This window comes from Phascolarctos cinereus, unplaced genomic scaffold (genome assembly GCF_003287225.1).
Source record: "Phascolarctos cinereus isolate Bilbo 61053 unplaced genomic scaffold, phaCin_HiC Scaffold_4;HRSCAF=312, whole genome shotgun sequence".
Taxonomy (NCBI): Eukaryota; Metazoa; Chordata; class Mammalia; order Diprotodontia; family Phascolarctidae; genus Phascolarctos; species Phascolarctos cinereus.
The window spans coordinates 356599296-356619668 of NW_027555847.1; the positions used below are offsets into that span (position 1 = coordinate 356599296).

General features: G+C 36.5%; 1 protein-coding gene across 1 annotated transcript in view; it reads right to left on the reverse strand.

The window, feature by feature from the left end:
* Nucleotides 1–2068: 2068 nt before the first annotated feature.
* LOC144454094 (sperm flagellar protein 2-like) overlaps nucleotides 2069–20373 on the reverse strand; it is a 142121-nt gene continuing 123816 nt past the window's right edge. Inside the window, exons 21-24 of the mRNA XM_078151756.1 lie at nucleotides 11582–11767; nucleotides 6608–6817; nucleotides 6229–6351; nucleotides 2069–2758 (exon numbers count right to left, since the gene is read on the reverse strand). Coding sequence (XP_078007882.1) covers nucleotides 2675–2758; nucleotides 6229–6351; nucleotides 6608–6817; nucleotides 11582–11767 — 603 coding nt within the window. The 3' untranslated portion in view covers nucleotides 2069–2674. The remainder of the gene's footprint in view (nucleotides 2759–6228; nucleotides 6352–6607; nucleotides 6818–11581; nucleotides 11768–20373) is intronic.

A 20373-nucleotide genomic window follows, 5' to 3' on the forward strand; every position in this document is an offset into this window, starting at 1 on the left:
AGGTTAAATGATTTTTCCATGATTACATACAATTTTTGTTTTGTATAAAACAAAATGCTTCAACAAAACAAAAAATTAGAGTGACTGTACTGTCTTGGTATAGTGAGTTCTCTACTACTGGCGGTAAGTATTCAAAAAAGTATCAGAGGCAAAATTTAGAACCCAGGTCCTCTTGATTCTAGGTCTAGGACCAAAGGTCACCCTTCATTGTTCTTTAATCTAAAACAAATAGTCAATTTTTGTGCTTATATACATTCTCTATAGTAATTGTTTTTTGGTTATTCTATTCTGGTTTCACTATGTGCTTTTGGGTTCCCATTCCCTATCCCTCAGGCAATGCAAACTCATTTTAATGGTAACCTACCAGAGGGATAGGGCAGCTAGGTGGCACAGAGGATAGAGTGGAGGATAGCCTGGAGTCAGGAAGACTTATCTTCCTGAGTTCAAATGTGGCTTCAGACACTTACTAGCTATGTGACCCTGGATAAGTCACTTAACCCTGTTTGCCTCAGTTTCCTCATCTTTAAATGAGCTAGAGAAGAAAAGGCAAACCACTCCAATACCTTTGTCAACAAAATCCCAAACAGGGTCACAAAGTGTCAGACACAACTGAAACTACTGAACAGCAAAGGGATAGAAAGAAAATCTTTGACTATGGACTAGGTTTTACAGGGAGGCAGATTGTAGGAGAACTTTCTAAAACTTAAGAAAAGGCTAATTGATTGGAGAATAACTGAATAAACTGTGGTATATAAATGTGATGGAATATTGTTGTGCTGTAAAAGACGAGGATTTCAGAGAAATGTGGGCAGACTTGTATGAGCATGAAGACATCAGAATTAGAACAATTTACAGAATGACTGCAAAAATATGAATGAAAATAATTCTGAAAGGCAGACGAACTTTGATTAAATGCAATCACCAATCTTGTTCTGGGGGAACTGATGAGGAAAATCATTTCCCTTTTCTTGGTGGAAAGGTGGAGGACTTTGGGTAAATAACAACACATGTGTAATCATATAAGGTTGCTGTGTTAGTTTTGACTAATGATTGTTCTTTGTCCTCTTTGGGAGGGTTTGTGCTGGGAGTGAAGAATATACTACAAAAGGGTTGTATAAAACAGAATGCTTTGATAAAACCCAACAAAAAAAAGAGCAGGTGCCTTGATATAGTGAGTTCCCCAGTATAGGAGCTATTTAAGTAAAAGCTGGACGACCTCTTAGTTGTAGAGGAGGTTGTTGCAATGGATGAGAGGTTGACCTAGATCATCTCCATCCAAGGTTCCCCTTAATTCTAAGACTTCATGATTTTATAAGGCATTCTTAAGAAGGTAAATTGTGGTCCCAAAACATGTGGTTCTTCAAATGAGTAGAAATGTTAGTGGCATTTACTGTTTTTGATTATCCACAAATTGTACCACTCTCTTGTTGTTTATTGGTCCACTTCCTGACTGCTTGTTCAATGTCATTGCTGCTTTTTGCACCTTTCACACCCCCTGTAAGACACAGAGCCCTCCAAAAAAGGACACATCTTTCCTTTTTATATTATTCTAGGGAGTTGTATGGTTGATTTCATTATCAAATAATGATACTTTTCTTAAGGTGATTTGTGCAGGGTCGTTGAAAATTTTGAGTACCTACAATGACCCTTACAGATTAGGCACAAAAACTGCTATTTTAGTATGATTGGAATACATAATGGTTGAAAGAGAGAGAGAGATGAGAGTCAGGATGTTCCAGGCCATCCAAGAACCCAGTCAAATGACAGGTTAGCCATTCTGAGTCACTTCTAACAAAGAGGTGTGCCACCACAAGTGTCAATGAGCAATATCGTACCCTCAGATTGCCAGGGTTGTGAAGGACAATAGAGATCACCTAATCCAAACTCCCTATTTTATAGGTGAGGAAACTGAGACCCAGAGAGGAGAGGTCCTTTCCCTAGGTTTGTGCAGGTGGTTAGAGATAGAATTAGAACTAGAGTTCCCCCATTCTCTGTTTTTTCACCACACCACATTGCCTCTATTTTTCTTTATTTTTTTAAACACTTCCTTAAGTGAGACAAATAGCAATATAATTTAATCCATTATTTTATTTACTAGATAAAATTGCATAAAGATGTACATGCACACCTATGTTATAGATAAAGGCAACAGATGGTCAGTTATAAAAGGACTATGAAAGGGTTATGAAAAGGGTCTTGGGGATGTCTATAAACAAAACTTTCACATTGCAGTGCTTTCTCTTAGAAGTGTACAGGCAGATAATTTTATCTTTGGTCCAAAATTGTGCATTGAATTGGAGCACTAGTGTAGACACCAAAAAGACCACGTGAATTCCTAGGAAATTCTGCACTAAATTCTCCTAATGGTGATACTGTCTTTTAGGGCTCTTTCAGATTGAATCACTGCACTTTATTCCTGCAACAACAGGTAGTTCTGCTTAATTCTCTTTCTATTTAAATAAGTACTTCCTTTTAATTTCTAGTTTTGCTATCACACTTCACGATGAATTTCCAAAAGATTTGAAATTTAAAGGAGACCTTGTCTTCAGCTCTCCACAAAGCTTGATTGGTGGTTGCTTCTGCAATGAAAACATATTCACAACAGCAAACATTTCCACTCAGGCTCTCCAGAAGGGTCGCTGTCTCTCTCTATACGATCAGGCTCTTCTTTTCTTTATTTCTTTTCCTCAATCATTTTCTGGTCCCCCTCACTGAGGACTTGCAGTTGGTCAACTCGTTGAAGAATTCCTTTAATATTCTAAGAGAAAAATGTCCAAAGGGAAGTTATAAACACTTAAATGAGCAAATGATTTAGTATTAATTCTTACACAATTTATGGCAAGAATTAAAGAGCAATAATACATCCCTCACCCCTCTTCACAGAAGACTGTTTTATCAATCAGTAGTCAAATCAGTTATAATTCTGTTTGTGGAAATTCTCCTGTTTCATAAACTTCTGTGTTCAAATGGTAATAGCATTTCTTTGACTTAAACATAAATTACCTAGACATTAAGATAGAGTTTCAAACTATATCTAGTTTATTTTTTCTGGTAAAAATCTACATCCCTTTAAAGATTCTAATATACATATTTTTTGTTCTACTTACAGACTTACCAGTTTTTTATTTATGTTTTTTTTTTTAAATTCAGTTATACTTTAGCTTTCTATCACATACATTTCATTTCTTGAAGATTTCTAAGCATGTTCAAATGCCATGGGGGTGGCAGCTTATGTGGGAAGTGCGAGACTAGAATTCACTCCCTCCTCCCCTCTGCCTCCTGGCTTTCTCAGCCTCCTTCAAGTGTCAGCTAAACTCCAACCTTCTACAAGAAGTCTTTTTTAGTTCCCTTAATGTTAGTGCTTTCTCTCTTACATTATCTCCAATAGTAACAATGATGACAACAATAATAGCTAACATTTATACAATACTTTAAGGTTTGCCAAGCACTTTACAAATAATATCTCATTTTATTCTTACAACAACCCTAGGAAGTAAGGGCTATTATTACCCCCATTTTACAGATGAGGAAACAAAAATAGACAGAGGTTAAGTGCCCAGATTTTGCCCAGGGTCACACAGCTAATATCTGAGCATGAATTTGTACTCAAGTCTTCCAGACTCCAGGTCCTCTATGCCAAGCATAGCTGCCTCTATAAATCTCTAATTTATTCTATCTATATCTCATTTGCATATGGTTATTTGCATTTTGTCTCCCTCATTAGATTGGGAGCTCCTTGAGGGCAGTGACTACATTTGCATTTTTTTTTAATTCCCAAGCACTTAGCACAATGGTTGGCACTTAGCAGGTGCTTAATAAATGCTTCTTGACTTCATTTTAGTACTGTAGAAACAGCCCTGAATAGGAATCTCTTCCTTCAAAAGAATAAATACTCAGAAGGTGATACGAGAATATTTCAAGTCCACACAAGGGTGGCATAACACAGGAATCGAACTTGAGGTGCAATGACAAAATAATTTCACATTAGTGGAAAACTAACTAGAATTGTCTCTTCTCCTAGGCATAATCTGAAAATGCTGCAGATTCTAGTTACGACTAACATAAATTTAAAGCTGTTAAGCAACATGTTGCATTTCTTACTGTTTATAACAGCAAACAACATTTTTTGCCTTAAAAACCACACTCTATCTTTTGCTCCACTTATCTACAAAAAATCTCCAAATAACATCACTGTGGTTAAAGTTCATCTGTAATGACATTTTAAAAAAATGAGTGTAAGGATACAGATGGCCCCTTCCTACCTTTCTAGTCTTCGTATACCTTACTCTTTCATCCCCCTAGTCTATGATCCAGTGCCACTCACCTCATTGCTGTTCCTCTCACAGGTCACTCCATCTCCTAATGGGGAACATTTTCACTATCTGTCTCCTATGCTTGGAACTTTCTTACTCATCCTCATCCTCATCTCTTGGCTTTCTTGGCTTCCTTTATGTCTCAGATAAAGTTTCATCTTCTGCAAGGAATCTTTCCCAGTCCTTAATCTTTGTGCCTTCCCTCTGAGACTATCCTCAACTTATCCTGTATCTATCTTGTTTGTCCATAGTTGTTTGCGTGCCACCTCCTCCGAGTTCATTGAAACAAGAAACTGTGTTTTCCCCCCTTTCTTTGTATCTTCAGCACTTAGCACAGTGCCTGACATATGACAAGTGCTTTATTCACTGACTGAATATTTGGAGGAAAAAAATAATGTTGGAATTACGTTGTGTTGTTCCTTAAGTCTGTTAGGGAATTGCTTTATTGTTTTCACCAATTATAAGAAAACATGGAGTACTTTATGAAGATTGAATTACTCAAAGTAAAAAATGTTAGAGTTGATTGATTATTTGAAATAAAAAACTGTTAGAGTTGACCATAGGCTATATCATTCAACTTTGATTGTTAAACATGCTCACCAGTCATTGTTTTTCTATTTGCTCCACTAATGTCTTATTAGATGTTTTGGGTAGGCAGGGAGTCAGAGGGGATGTGACAGGAGAGAAAGATGAAAGGATGAATGCCAGTCAAAGTATTTAGAGCTCAGGGAATTTTTTTTTGCTATTATTTCTCTTTCTCTCTTTTTCTCTTTCTTTCCTTTCTTTTTTCCTTCTTTTCCTTCTGCAAAATTACCAAATGGGACTGGTTATGATATTGATACTGACAACAAAAGGAAAATTAAGCAAATTTAAGAGATTTCATTCATAGCTACTGAAATTGAGAAATGTGGGAAATGTTGAATAAAATAAAAATGAGTCTTCTTAGACAGGGAAACATAATGAGATAGTCAGAGGTCAAAATCTGTAGGAATGGATATATTTTATATCAAGATATTCTTTTGCCTAAGAAGCCTTCTACACTCTAGCTCCTTCTTACCTATGTATCCTCTCCCATTATTCCTCATCATAAACCTCTGCTAGTCACTGTTCTCCATACCAACAATGTCTGCTTCAGTATCCATGTTTTTGCTATTCTGTCCACCTGCATAAATCTTCACTATACCTCTCCAAATCCTAGGTATCCTGAAAGGTCCAGCTCAACTCCCATATCCTGTTTCTAGCCTTCCCTCACTATTTCACCTCACCAAAAGCTCTTCGTATTTTGAGCACCTGAACCACAGGATTTAGCACTTGTTTATAGATAGCCTTATATTACTTAAATATTCAATGAATGGCAAGTTGTCTTCCAAATAAGATTGCAAGCTCCTTGAGGGAGAGGGCTGTGTCTTCTTTATAACTTCCACAGAACCCAGCAAAGGACTGGATACATAGTAGATGCTTAGTAATACTTGTTACCTTGACTTGTTAAAATAAAAAAAACCAACCAAACCTTATATTATTGGATGCAACTTATCAGGCAATCTGCTGTTAGCATGATGTAGACAAATTTTGTACCAAATCAAATAATGACATTTGTGAAAACAATAGACTTAATAACTAAGGTGGAAGACTAAAACTGTTCTCATACAGAATGATTTTTAAAAACATAGATGCAGCCTTGTTTCATTGTAGAACCACAGGTACAATTTCTGATAAAGCCACAATGGAAAACTTTTTTAAAATCATAAAACTTTGATTTTTCTTTTCTACAAAGGGGAAATGCTTTTCACTTAAAACTCAGCTAATCTTATATAGCACAAGATGCATTTGACAGACAATTTACAGAGTAATTCCATCCTGTTAGAATGCTAAGAGAGGGTGATAACAATGAAAGTAACTTTCTTAAAATACTCACTGGAAGTTTGTATTCCTTATAAGTTAAAAGTAAGTCTTGAACGAAAGGGTGCTTCAGAAGAGTAGCAAGTTCAACTGGCTCCAAATTATTGCTACCTATATCCTGGTATACTTTTTTGAAAACCTTTGAAAGGAGAAAAAATGAAATTGAATGAATTGATTAATTAACAAATTAAGTTTACACTGTACAGGGAGCACTGAGATAAAATTCCAAGAAACTACAGATGATAGAACTCCTGAGTCTTAGGAAATGAACCTCTTTTAATTTCTGTGCCACAATAAGTTTTTAAAGGCATATGATGAGAATGTATTCACAACACATTCCCCTGAATATGGGATACAATGAAAAGAGATGAAACAAATGGAATGGCATAGCCAACCTCAGAAAAAGTGTTCTCCATCTTTTCATCCCCCCAAAACCGGTGGTTATCCTGTGCCTCTTTTATTCTCTGGAACACTTTAAGTAGTGTTGGAATGGAAATGGTCTCCTTATTCAGAAATTCCGGAATTATTATTTTCTCTTTTTCTTCTTTTATTTCTTCTACTTCAGGAAGTTCCCCAGTTGTTGCTGTGTCAGTGTAGGAGGGACTCTGGAAAAGATGAATGGAAGAGTGACTCAGGAGAAAGTAGGACTGAATTTAATCTGGAATATACACATCAGACAAAAAAATTTACTTAGGATGCACATCTTCCATCCTTATGGAATGGAAATTAAGGTGTCTATCACAGTTTGGAAAAACCATTAGGCTACAGAATTAAGTATGTCAACTACAATAGAATATATAAATTCTAAACACTAAATATCATAGATATGAACTAACCTTTCTGAACATCCTTAAGGGGAAATTGAAAATTTGATTGAAGCTGACCAGATTAGACTGGGCCTGGGCATTTTTATAAATCATTTTGGCACAAGAATCAGACTATTATGAATATTCATAATTTTAACATTCTGAGTTTAGTTTATAGTGAGCTCTTAAGCATCTTCCGCTCCACCTGCTAGGGCTCTTTTCCCTCCTAATGAAGGTGCACCGCTCCATGGGAAAGATAATGAGAAACTGTGCCTCATTTGACTTATTGTAGGAATCTCCGGTAGGCATCACATTGTCATAATTTCACAGAGCAAAAAGGATCTCAATATAGTGTTTGTTGAATAAGTGAAAAAGTGAATTAAGAATGCAAATATGAATGAATTTCCATTTGAAGTTTAGTACATGGATTGCAGAAAACAAAAAGCAGGCCATGAATGTATGCTGACTACCAAAATGGTAGTCAGATGAATATGCAATGATTTATCTTGTGTTCACTAATGCATGTGGATGTATAGATGTATGTGTACAACTATACATACACATACATCCATACATCTACACACACATATATATGCACACATATACACATGTTAAAGCTTAAAACTGTACAAAGATTTTGGGGACACTTTGTATATACTTGCATATACATACAATGTGCACTCACGTAGATATCTCTGTATCTACTAATACATGTACCTGGTGTTTGCCCCAATAGGATATAATATCCTTGATTGATAAGACTGCTTTGTTTTTATTCTAGTATCCCCAGAGCCTAATGCTCATTGAATGATTGATTACTGGCCATGTGTCCAAGATGGGACAATCACTTTTCTCTGCTGTTTCTACCATCTAGTCATGATTATGATGTCAACATGGGTGAAGATTTTTAAAGGTGGCAATTTTCATCTGAAAAGCAATCATTTAAACCTCTAAAGTTTTATAGAAAAAAACCCCTTCAATTCTATTCTTCAATTAGCTTCAATTCTATCACCTTTAGAGATATCTAAGTAAGTTCAGGAAGCAGCAGACTTCTGGCTGTGTGAGAGGACAGAGATTGCTCATGAACAAAGGCAGCTTAGCTCAGAAAGGCACTGGAGGTGTGTGGCAGAAAGGGTTTATCTCTTTCTAAGGTAGGTGTTCAAAGAATAGAGATTTTGAGAGTTCTTATACAAATAAAGTTAGCGAACAAGAATTTGAAGACAAACTAATGATTCTTTGACAAAGTAAGTAGTAATTAGTTCAGTATCAAAACATTGAAAGGCAGTTAGGTGGCACAGTTGATTGAGCACTGGGCTTGGGATCAGGAAGACTGATCTTCAATAGCTCAAATCCAGCTTCAGACACTTGCTAGCTGTGTGACCCTGGGCAAGTCACTTAACCTTGTTTGCTTCAATTTCCTTATCTGTAAAAGGAGCTGTTGAAAGGAATGGCAAACAACAAAAACAATTGTACAAACAGCTGAACAGATGGCAGAAAGGTAGAAATGGGGCCAATCTGGACTAGCTTTAATTAGTCTTCAAGGAGTTGTGAAAATCTGTTAAAACACTGTCCTTAAACAATCAGTCTTATTGATAGTGATAAACTGTAATTCATTTTTTTTTTTATCATCCAATCAGTCCAGTGATTGTCATTCTAAGCCACAGAAGCTCAGGCATGAGGGGTTGTATGGGTAAAAGTGTCATAATACAAAAATGAGTGGTGATTTGTGCCCTTAAAGCTCTAGGAACCCATGCCATCCAATTATGTTGATTTTGTAAGCCTAAAACACAGACTCTATGACCCTGTAATACTCTCAAAGAGCTACAAAGGACTTTACAGGTCATCTTGTCATTATTTTCTTCTTCTTCTTCTTCTTCTTTTTGCTTTTTGGTGAGGCAGTTGGGGTTAAGTGACTTGCCCAGGGTCACACAGCTAGTAAGTGTCAAGTGTCTGAGGCTAAATTTGAACTCAGGTCCTCCTGACTCCAAGGCTGGAGCTCTATCCACTGCGCAACCTAGCTGCCCCTACTTCTTCATTTTTTAACACATGGAAAAACTGAAGTTGATTTGCCCAAGGTCACATAAGTAGTAAGTGGCAGGGCTGGCATTGGATGTCAGGTCCTGGGGTCACGTATTTTCTCAGTATTAGTCCTCAACATTCAGTATTCTTTCCATATTACTAAGTTGCTTCTCTTCCATTTTCCCTCCGTGGTGTTAACACTGTTCTTAACAGTGTATATTCTATAGTGTCAGACACAGAATTTGCCTATAAATGGACACATTTTTCAAGTGCCATATAAACGAAGGGCTTCCCAGACTGCCCAGCTACTGATATATGTAATACGTCTTTTCTTTCCTTACAATTATCCTAGAAGTCATGGATTCAAGTCAATTCTTACACTAAGTAAAATCAGCATGAGCAGCATAAAGAATAAGAAAGAGAAGTCCAAATGACACATTTGGTGATTTATATTGGCAATTGAAAAAACCTGAATTGTTGTCTTAGAAATTAAATGAAAACTGCAGGGTTTTAAGTTTCTGAGCAGTCTTATGGAGATCTCATATCTAGAAAAAACAAACTGTCAAAATGCACAAATTCAGGGTGGCTTTTGTTGCAAGGGCTGGAGTTATGAAGGATGGGGCTGAAGATATAGCATTTTATTGTGTTTCAGAACTCCTGGGCAAAACGAGGAGGGGGAGGCAAGTGAGGGTGAGCCTTGCAGTAGCACACATACATCCTATGATGTCACCTCCCTTGTTCTCGCTAGCGGATATATATGACATGCAGTGTGCTCATCATCAAAAACAAAAGTGTCATCTAATTAAAAATGTCAATCATTTGGAAAAATTACAAGCATTATATTTCACACTTGGAAAGGGTACAGAGCTGTCTTCAGTGCAGCCCTTCCCCTCTCGATGTCATCAATTCCCTCCCTTCATGTTGCTGCGGTGACAATCTTAACTCTCTGAGGGCAGGAACTTTTCCAGTCTCAATTTCTACATGTTTGCCTCCTTGATTTTGTTCCTGCTGTTGCCATTGCCTGGAACAATCTCTTACCTCTTGTCTGATGAACTATGCTTCTGTCGAGCCCAGGCTCAAGATTCACTTCTCCACCAAGCCTTCCCTAACTCAATTCATTCTCAAGTTCATGTTCCCTCCATGCTTGGTATACCTTTTGTATTATATTAGAATACATTTGATTCTATTCTCTCATCATCACAAATGAGACTGAAAACTTCTTAGGGTTTAGGGACGTGTTTTCTTCTTCTTGAATGTACTTAGGGACATCAAGAGCTAACTCAATGCTTGTCAACTAACCGGAAAGGTGGCAATTTGTATTTAATCAGTTATGTGGCACAGGAGAGGGAAAGAGGAGTAAAATGTTCTTGTGGTTTGACTCTGTAAATTTAAGCAGAACAGTATGGACCTGACAGAATGGGGATGAGTGCTCAGATACTTCCATCTGAAGGCCATGGCTGATGCTCTTTCCTGACTCAGTCTTTTCTTCCCCCTCACTCCCATATGTCTCCACCATATGTAGATAGTTGTTTTGTGACCAAGTCAATCTACATATATTCCAGTGAACGCTCAAAGCATCTAGTGGGCAAAAAAACACGTGTGGAAGGATGTACAGTTTTAATATTCAAGAGAGTTCAATTTTCACAGCCTTCCCAGAAGACATAAATGTCTTATCCTAGCTAGACAATAAATCATAGAATGATGTGTGCCCTGGCATAGAGAGGGGAAGAACTACTTCCAGCACAGTAGGGTATAGCATAGGAGGCTTCCTTTATTTCATTCATTCATTCATTCATTCATTTAATATTTATTTCATTGAGAGGGAGAAGTTGGGATAATAATATTTAGAACCAGAAGACCCTTAGAAATTATTGTGTTAAATTACTTATTTTACATTTGAGGAAAAATAAGGCCCAGAAAGATTAACCAACTTGGCCAAAATCACAATGATAGTTTGCAACAGACTCAGGCTCTTGGATATCAAATCTTTCTGCATCTAAGAAAGTTTAATGCATCAAGTAACATAGCACTCCTTAAGACAGCCATGGGCACATCTGAAAGGGATACTACTAAATAGTACTTAATTCTTAATTAACACAACTTAATTCTTCCCTCTGTGTCCATAAAGGAAGAACAGAGACCAGCATTCCATGGAGAGGGCCTATTTTCACAACTACTATTTTTCCTACAAAAGGCTAGAGAGTGGCAATAGAAAAGCATGTAGCTATATCACCATGCAAGCTTTAGGGTCATAGAATTTGGAGATGGAAGGGATTTTAGAGGTTATTTAATCCAGCCCCCTAATTTTACAGATAAGGAGACTGAGGCCCAGAAAGCAATTGGACTTATTCAAGGTCACAGCGCTAATCAATAGCCGAACCAAAATCTGAATCCAAGTCCTTAGAATCCAAAGCCAGTGTTCCTATACTGAACAATGCTATCTCTTAGTTTGAAGAAGAAACACTTGTTTGGCTGAGGGTCATCAGGGTTTAGTTATTTCCTCTATAAGAAAATGTTGCTAGCTTATTCCCAGGATGCCATTACCATCACATTGTTTTCTGCCCCAAGTAGTGTTTCAACTTTTCGAAAGACATGGGTTCCAATAGCCAGACTCAGGGCTCTGTAGACCCCTTCCATGGCATTTGGGTGACATGCAAAATAAAGAAGCATCTGAAAATAGTCCAGTTCTGGTGGGTCTTTCTGGAAGTCGGCAAACAAGTCAAAGAAAAACTGTCAAAGGAAAATAAGTTTAATTAATCCATCTGAAAGATATCCAAGTATAAATAACACAAGGTACTAGTTAGGTTTAATTATACATCCTTAAAGTAAGCTGTTGACGCTTTTATTTTTTTCCCCTGAGAAAACAAAGCAAAACATAGAATAGTTTTTAAAATCTTTCAGGAAAAAATTTTTATATGTATATATGTATATATATATATGTATATATGTATATATATACACACACACACACACACACACACACACACACACATATATATATATATATATATATATATATAGTATAAAGAAGAATGCTTTATCAGAGAAATATGGATGTACTTTCAAACTCAATTCAATAAAATATTTCTGGAGTATTTGTTATGGACAAAGTATCATCTGTCCCAGGCTGAGATATTGGAAGATCATTTTTCTATGTTATGTCATCTATCTTTTCATTCTTGAGGAACAGATTATAGAGTTTGTAGATTATTTAGTCGCCCCCCCCTTCTCCACCATATTGGCACCAGTCTTTTGGCTATTTCTAAGCCTATCAGCAGAAGTAGAGAGAGAAGGAGGTCAAAACTAGATTCATTCATAGGAGGTTGGGGGGGTGGAATTTCCAGAAAAAAATGAGATTTGGGGGATTATCTGTAGATTTCAATCTCTCATACCTCCCCATGAAAACAAGAGAGTTGGTTGTGTATTTAAATTGCACTGCTGTTTCTCATGATTAAATATATTATTGTTATTTAAGATTTCAATCATTTATTAATAACAACAATCATGATCCAGTTGTATAATACTTTATGGTTATAAAGTGCTTTACATCAATTATACATTTAGTCCTCACAACAACCTAGCCAGATGGCACAAATCTTAGAGAAGTGACTTGGTCACCTAATACCATTCATAATGTGATAGAAAAAGGCACACACAGATAATAAAACTTTAAAAAGGAAAGAGTGATATCTCTTCCATGACAGTAATAGGAATCTTTTCCTTATTTCAATAAATTAATTTCTGTCCTCAAAGGGACAGAAAACTATCTTTTGTACAGTCTGTATAAAATTTTGCACCATGTGCTTAATAAACATTAAGTAGTCAGAGATATGGTGTTATTTTAGAGAGAAGGTGTTATTTGTGCTAGTCTCTGAAGAGGAAGTGACTTTCCTCCTTGTCAAGACTATTCCTCTACTTGTGCCCTTGATCCCATCCATTCCTAATTCCTTTGGCAGTTAACTACTATGACTCCTCCTCCTCATCAGTCTCTCCTTTTCTAACTCTTCTTTCTCTATTCTTAAAAAAATCCTCACTTGACTTGCATACCATAGCTCTTCTTTTCAGAGTCAAACCTCTAGAAAAAAAGCCATTGACCTTCTTTGACTCTGCTTTTTTCATGGCTTACTACTTCTCAGCCCTTTGCAGTCTTGCTTCTGACAGTATCTATTTACTGAAACTGTTTTCTTCAAGGCTGGATCTTTTAAGGGCAATATTTGATGACTTTTTTTCTTCAGTTCTCATCCTTCTTGATCTCTTTGTGACTTATTACTCTGTTGAATGATCCCCTCCTCTTCATCTCAAGCTGCCATGGCATTGTTCTTTTCTGCCCCTAATTGAGGGTATCACCCAAGGCTGGCCCTTCTTTGCTTTCTTTTCTATATCATTTCTTATAATCATCTTATTAGATCCAAAGGATTTAATGATTATTTCTTTGCAAATGACTCCCAAATCTATCTATATACATATATACAATCTTGAACTTCATTTCAGCATCATTAATTTACCTCTGGATATCTCTATCCGGAAGTCTTGTAGGCATCTCAACAAGTTTAAAATTGAACTCCACCCCTACTTATATGTCCTCTCAACTTATAATCATCAAGGGTATTCCCATCCTTCTAGTCCCTCATCTTCAGAGTCATTGATTTCTTCTTCTCTTTTACTCCCTATGTTCAATCAATTGTTCACTGATAAATTGTGCATCCACAGCTTCTTCCACCTCCGACCCCTTCTTGCCAGTCATGTGGCCATTACTTTAGCTCAGGTCTTCATCACTTCTTGTTTGGACTGTTTTACAATAACCTTCTAACTATTCTCCACATCCCCCTCTCTAAATCTTCTCCCCACATAGGTGTCAAAATAATTTTCCCAAAAATAAATCCAACTATGTTATTCCTTTGCTTGAGAATCTTCAGTACCTCAGTGTTGCCTCTATGATGAAATACAAACTCTTCTGTTTTGAAACCTGGACTATTCCATTTGCAGCCTCATTTTAGAACATGCCTCACACACAATTTCAGTTTATCTGGTCTTCTTGCTGAAACTGAGCTCAGCAAGGTAATTCTTACTCTTGTGCCATTGTATAGCTTGGTTACTATGCCAAGAATCCACTTCATCCACATCTACACTCATAGAATATTTACTTTCCTTCAAGGTTCAACTCAGATCCTATCATTTAAAGGAATCCTGTTCTCACCCCTTCAAATTGTTTGTGCTGTCCCCTTTCTCAAATTATGCTATATTTAAAAATATTGTGTCTCTCTAGTCAAATATAATCTCCTTAAGGGCACAGATTACCTTTCACTTTTGTCTTTTTACTTCCAACATTTAGCATAGTACTTTGTACATGGATGGAGCTAGGAACAAGACATAAGGAGATAGTAACAAAGAAATAAGTGTTTATTAAGTGCCTACCATGTACCAGCACTCATATGAACCCTGTGAGGCAGGTGCTATTATTATCCCCATTTTACAATTGAAGAAACTGAGGCAGACAGTGATTAAGTGACTTGCTCAGGGTCACACAGCTAGGAAGTGTCTGAGATCAGATATGACCTCAAGTCTCTCTGACTTCTGGTTCAGTGTTCTATTCATTGTCCCATGTAGCTACCTAGTAGGTATGAATTAAATAGAAGAAAACTGGGGATACGACTTATGGAATAGAATGTTGCCAATGTACAGATCACAAAATTTCAAACTCTTAGTTGGAAGGTTCCTTAGTGGCCATCTAATTCACTAACAGGAATCTAACCTGCAACCTGTCTGATGAGCTGTCATCTAGCTATTGATTGAAGACCTTTAGTGAGGGGCTACCCATTCCACTTTTGGATAGCTCTAATTGTTAGCCAGTTCTTCCTCACCTCAGGCTTAAACTTGCCTCTGCAACTTCTACCCATTGCAACTGGTACTTTGAAGACTATTAAGCATGATATGAGTATGAATTTTGTTGTTGTTATTGTCTGGGGTCATTACCAGCAAAACTAGTGAAGTTGAATGGGACCTTTAGGCCACAAAACAGAATACTGAGGAGCTAGAGAAAAAGACATATGAGGAGGAGGGAGAAGGCAGTAGAGTTGTATGTTGAAACTGGAATATAGGGAAATGAGTTGTAGCTGTCAGGGGAAGAGGATGTGAAAACAAGGATGGTGACTGGATGATTCAGCTGGTGACTTAAGCCTGAGGCTCTGAAATCATCTGGGAAAGCAATCTTGGCCCATGCCCAGGGGCCACCAAAGCAAATGAATCAGAGGGGGAATGTGTGTGGCACATTTTCTACTCATTGATAGAAAGGCTTTCTGGGACAGAAATAGAGATATTGACCCTGTCCCTGTCTTGGGGTCCACTCTTTCACCCTCTTCTTCCCAGTTCTCTCCAGTTACTCAAGCCTCTTTCGTACACAAGGCTCTTGGTTTCCCTTTCCTCCAGCTATGAGCAGTACTGCCAGGTCTTTGAATGTGTTGCCATCTACAACTGAAAGAAAAATCCTATTGCATGAAGGTTTTATGTGGGCATTGTACTCATCGTTGAAATAGTTTCTTTCTATCAAATGAATAATTTTATTTAGGATGTTAGCTGATCTGTTCACAATATGAGAACAACATTTTTGGGGGGGAAATTTTAAATTTTTTGTTGTTTGGACCTTGACAAAGACCAAAGAAGCATGAAGATTTTTATAGGCCAATCCACCCAGGCTTGAACCTTGGGTTACTTATACAAAGAAGAGAAAGAAGATTGTATGTTCAACCTTTAGTTAATCTTTATTATGTGCAACTTATTTTTTCATGTACATAAAAAAACTCAGCACATTAATTCCAAAGGTATCCCACTTGGTCTGAATATCCTCCTGTACATTTTAAAAAATGTTTCATTGATGCTTTCCCCCTCTGCTATCTTCATCTACTTAATTCTCTAACAAAATTCCTCTTGTAACACATAAGCATAATTAAGCAAAGAAAATCATACATTGACTGTGTATGAAAACGCATATTAAATAGTAAGTCCTGACCCTAGTTTTGGGGATCTTTGGGCTTATCGAACATTATCCTGCTGTCTTCATTTGCTTCTGGATTTTGTGTCCTTCATCTGATCCACTGATCAACTTTTCTAATTTTTTTAGTCAAACAGTTTTGATGATTATTTTTCCTAGCTTTATGAAATAACATTTTAGTGGTTTTATTGTGATAACACTATAATGGCAAATTAATCTAGTTAGTATTGTTATTTTTCTTATATTGTCATGGTTCAAGTAGAGCGATTAATTTCTCTCTAATTATTTATATTTATTTCCATAAAGGGTATTTGAAATTATATTCATATAATTCTCAAGTATGCCTTGCATGATGGAATATCAAATATTTTATACATTCTGTATCAATTTTAAATGGAATTTCTAACTCTTCCTACAGAATTTTCTTGATATACAAAAAAGCTGATGATTTGTGTGGGTTTATTTTATAACTTGTTATTTTACTGAAGTTATTGTTTCAATTAAAGTTTTTATTGAATCTCTAGGTTTCTCTAAGTAAATCATCCTATCACCTGCAAAAATAATTTTTCCCCTCTTTGAATGCTTTTATTTCTTACATTTTTTTCTTATTTTATAGATATAGTTGACATTTATACAACTATTAAAAGGAAAGGAAGGAAACAAGTGCTTCTTAAGCACCTATTATGTGCCAAGCATTCTGTTAAATGCTTTCCAAATATTATCTCATTGGATACTCACAACAATCCTGGGAGGTAGGTACTATTATTATTATCCTCATTTTACAGTGGAGAAAACTGAAGCAAGCAGAAGTTAAGTGACTTGCTAAGGGCCACACAACTAGTGAGTGTTTGAGGCTGAATTTGAACTCAAGTCTTCTTGACTCCAGGCCAAAACTCTATCCACTGTGCCACCTATCTGCCTCACAACTAATAGTGATGACCATGATTATCCTTGCCTTTCCCTGATCTTATTGGAAAGGATACTCTCTAGCATGTTTCTATTACATATAATGCTGACTCTTAGTTTTAGATTGATACTATTTATCACGTTAAGGAAAAGATTCATTCATTACTATTTTTAAATGTTCTTAAAAAAGATAAATGCTATGTTTTATCAAAAGGTTTTTTTATCTATTGATGTAATCATATTATTTTTGTTGTTTTTGCTATTAGTGTATTTATTATCTGTATAGTTTTCCTAATATTGAACCAATCTTCCTTCCTTAGTATAAATTCAAAATAGCCATAATGTACAATATTTTTTAATATGTTGTGATAGCTTCTTTGCTAATATTTCATTCAATCTTTATTCATCAATATTTTTTAGGGACATTGTCAATAGTTTTCTCTCTCTACTTTCCTCTTCTTAGATTAGGTATCAAGACTATGTTTATTTTTAAGAAGGAATCAATAAGAAACATCCTTTTTTTATCTTTACAAATAATTTATGTAATGTTACAATTCCTTGTAGTTTTAATGTTTGATAGAATCCCTGGAAGCATTTTTTCCTTTGGGAGTTCATTTAGTACTTGCTCAATTTTTTTCTGATATTCATTTTTTTCTCCATTTTTTGTTTTGTGGTCTATCCTACATTTTTGTAATTATTAATCCATTTTATTTAAGTTATCAATTTTGTTGGCTTATACTTTATATACTTACACTTTTCACTTGGGTGAAATAGTTTCTAAAAATTTTCTTTATTTCTGTATAATTCGTAGGGAATTCTTTTTCATTCTTGATATTAGTAATTTTATTTTTTCCATTTAAAAATCAGAATAACTTATGGTTTATCTATTTTATAAGCTTTTTAAAAATAGCTTGTGTCATTTATTCACTGCGTATTTTTTCTTTCAGTTTTGTTAATTTTCAGAATCTATTTTTTGTAGCTAATTGGGGATTTTTGATGTGTTGCTTTTCTATTTTCTTAGTTGCATGGTCAATTTCATGGTCTCTTCTTTCTCTCTTTCTTAGATAAAAGTGTTTAGTGATATACATTTTTCCCTAAAGGTCACTTTAACTACACCCTAAAATTTTTAGTCCTCATTTTGTTGTCCATGATCTCGTTTCTATGTTCTTTGAGGAACAATTTTTAAAATTAAATTATTTAGTATCCATACACATTTAGATCTTTCTTCAAAGAATATTTACTAGCTACATGTTTATTACAGTGTGGTCAGTAATAGATGTGTTTAATATCTCTATTTTTCTGCATTTGTTCATAAAATTTTTATGCCCTCCCACATGGCTAATTTGATAGCTTGTCATTCACAGCTTAGAAAGGGACATATTGGGTTGGAGCCAAGATGGCAGAGTAAAGGAAGGGACTTGCCTGAGCTCTCCTCCAAACTCCTCCAAATACCACTAAAAATGATTCTAAACAAGTTCTAGAACAGCAGAACCCACAAAAAGACAAAGTGAAACAAATTTCCAGCCAAAGACAGCCTGGAGTGCTGACAGGAAGGTCTGTTGCACTGGGCTGGGAGAGGGGTTCAGTCTAGTGCAGGCTGTGACAGCACAGACCTGTTCCCAGCAAACTCGTGGCTACTGAATCATTGGCAGCAGTGGCGGTTTCCAGACTTCTCAGCCCATAGATACCAAAGACTACTTAGAAGGTCAGGAGGAAAGGTGCGTTGGATCTGGGTAAGAGAGGAGTGCAGTCCAGTGTGGGCTGCACTAGCACAGCAATGACCTCGGGAAACCAGAAGCAGGCCATGGGAGTGATTGAATCAGTAGCAACAGTGGCTGCTTCCAGAGGTCTCAGCCTACAGACATTAAGAGGGTTGAACAACTGGTCAGAACGAAAGTACAGGGGCCTCTTTGCTGGCACAGGAGGTTGCTTTGCCCATACTTGGATCTGGGTGGCAGTTCTGGGTGGCAGTCCCAGGGCAAGGAGCATTAGCACAGCAGAGCTTGTGGAAACAGTGGAGGAGGAACCTTTCTCACAGTTCCAGGGCAGAAACGAGTGCTTGTGGCCACTCACAGACCACAGCACAGGCCAGGAGAAAAGTAAAAACCTCTCCTTAGATCATACCACCTTGGAAGAACTGAAAACTTACAGGTCCCTAGTAGTATCTGTGAAAACAACTGCACAAAACTCCTGAAGCCTGGGAGAGTTCACCCTCCACTCTGGAAGCAGAGTCCTATCTTAACAAAGACTTAAGAAGTTAAGTAATTGGCTGGGAAATGAGCAGACAATGGGGAAAAACTCTGAATAGAGAAGCTTATTTTCATGACAAGGAAGATGAAAACACACACTCAAAAACTCAAAAGAAGAAAACAAAGTCAAAGCTCCTACATCTAAAGCCACCAAGAAAAATATGACTTGGTCTTAGGCCATGGAAGAGCTCAGAAAGGATTCTGAAAATCAAGTAAGAGAAGTAGAGGAAAAAATTAGGCAAGGAAATGATGCAAGAAAAACATGAAAAAATGAGTCAACACTTTGCTAAAGAAGACACACACACACATACACACACATATACACACACACACACACACACACACACACACACACACACACAACATTGAAGAAAATAACACCTTAAAAAACAGACTAGGCCAAATGGTAAAAGAGGTCTAAAAAGCCAATGAGGAGAAGAATGCCTTAAAAAGCAGAATTGGCCAAATGGAAAAGGAGGTCCAGAAGCTCACTGAAGAAAATAATTCCTTAAAAATTAGAATGGAGCAAATGAAAGCTAATGAATTTATGAGAAATGAAGAAGCAACAAAACAAAACAAAACAGAATGAAAAAAATAGAAGACAATGTGAAATATCTCATTGGGAAAACAACTCACCTGGAAAATAGATCCAGGAAAAATACCTTAAAAATTATTGAACTTCCTGAAAGCCATGATCAAAAAAAGAGCCTAGACATCATCTTCCAAGAAATTATCAAGGAAAACTGCCCTGATATTCTAGAACCAGAAGGTAAAATAGAAATTGAAAGAATCTACCAATCTCCTCCTGAAAGAGATCCCCAAATGAAAACTGCCAGGAATATTGTAGCCAAATTCCAGAATTCCCAGGTCAAGAAGAAAATATTCTAAGCAGCCTGAAAGAAACAATTCAAGTATTGTGGAGCCACAGTCAGGATAACACAAGATTTAACAGCTTCTACATTAAAGGATTAGAGGGCTTGGAATATGATATTCTAGAAGGCAAAGGAGCTAAGATTACAACCAAGAATCACCTACCCAGCAAAATTGAGTATAATCCTTCAGGGGGGGAAATGGCTATTCAACGAGATAGAGGACTTTCAAGCATTCTTGATGAAAAGACCAGAGCTGCATAGAAAATCTGATTTTCAAATACAAGATTCAAGAGAAGCATGAAAAGGTAAACAGGAAAGAGA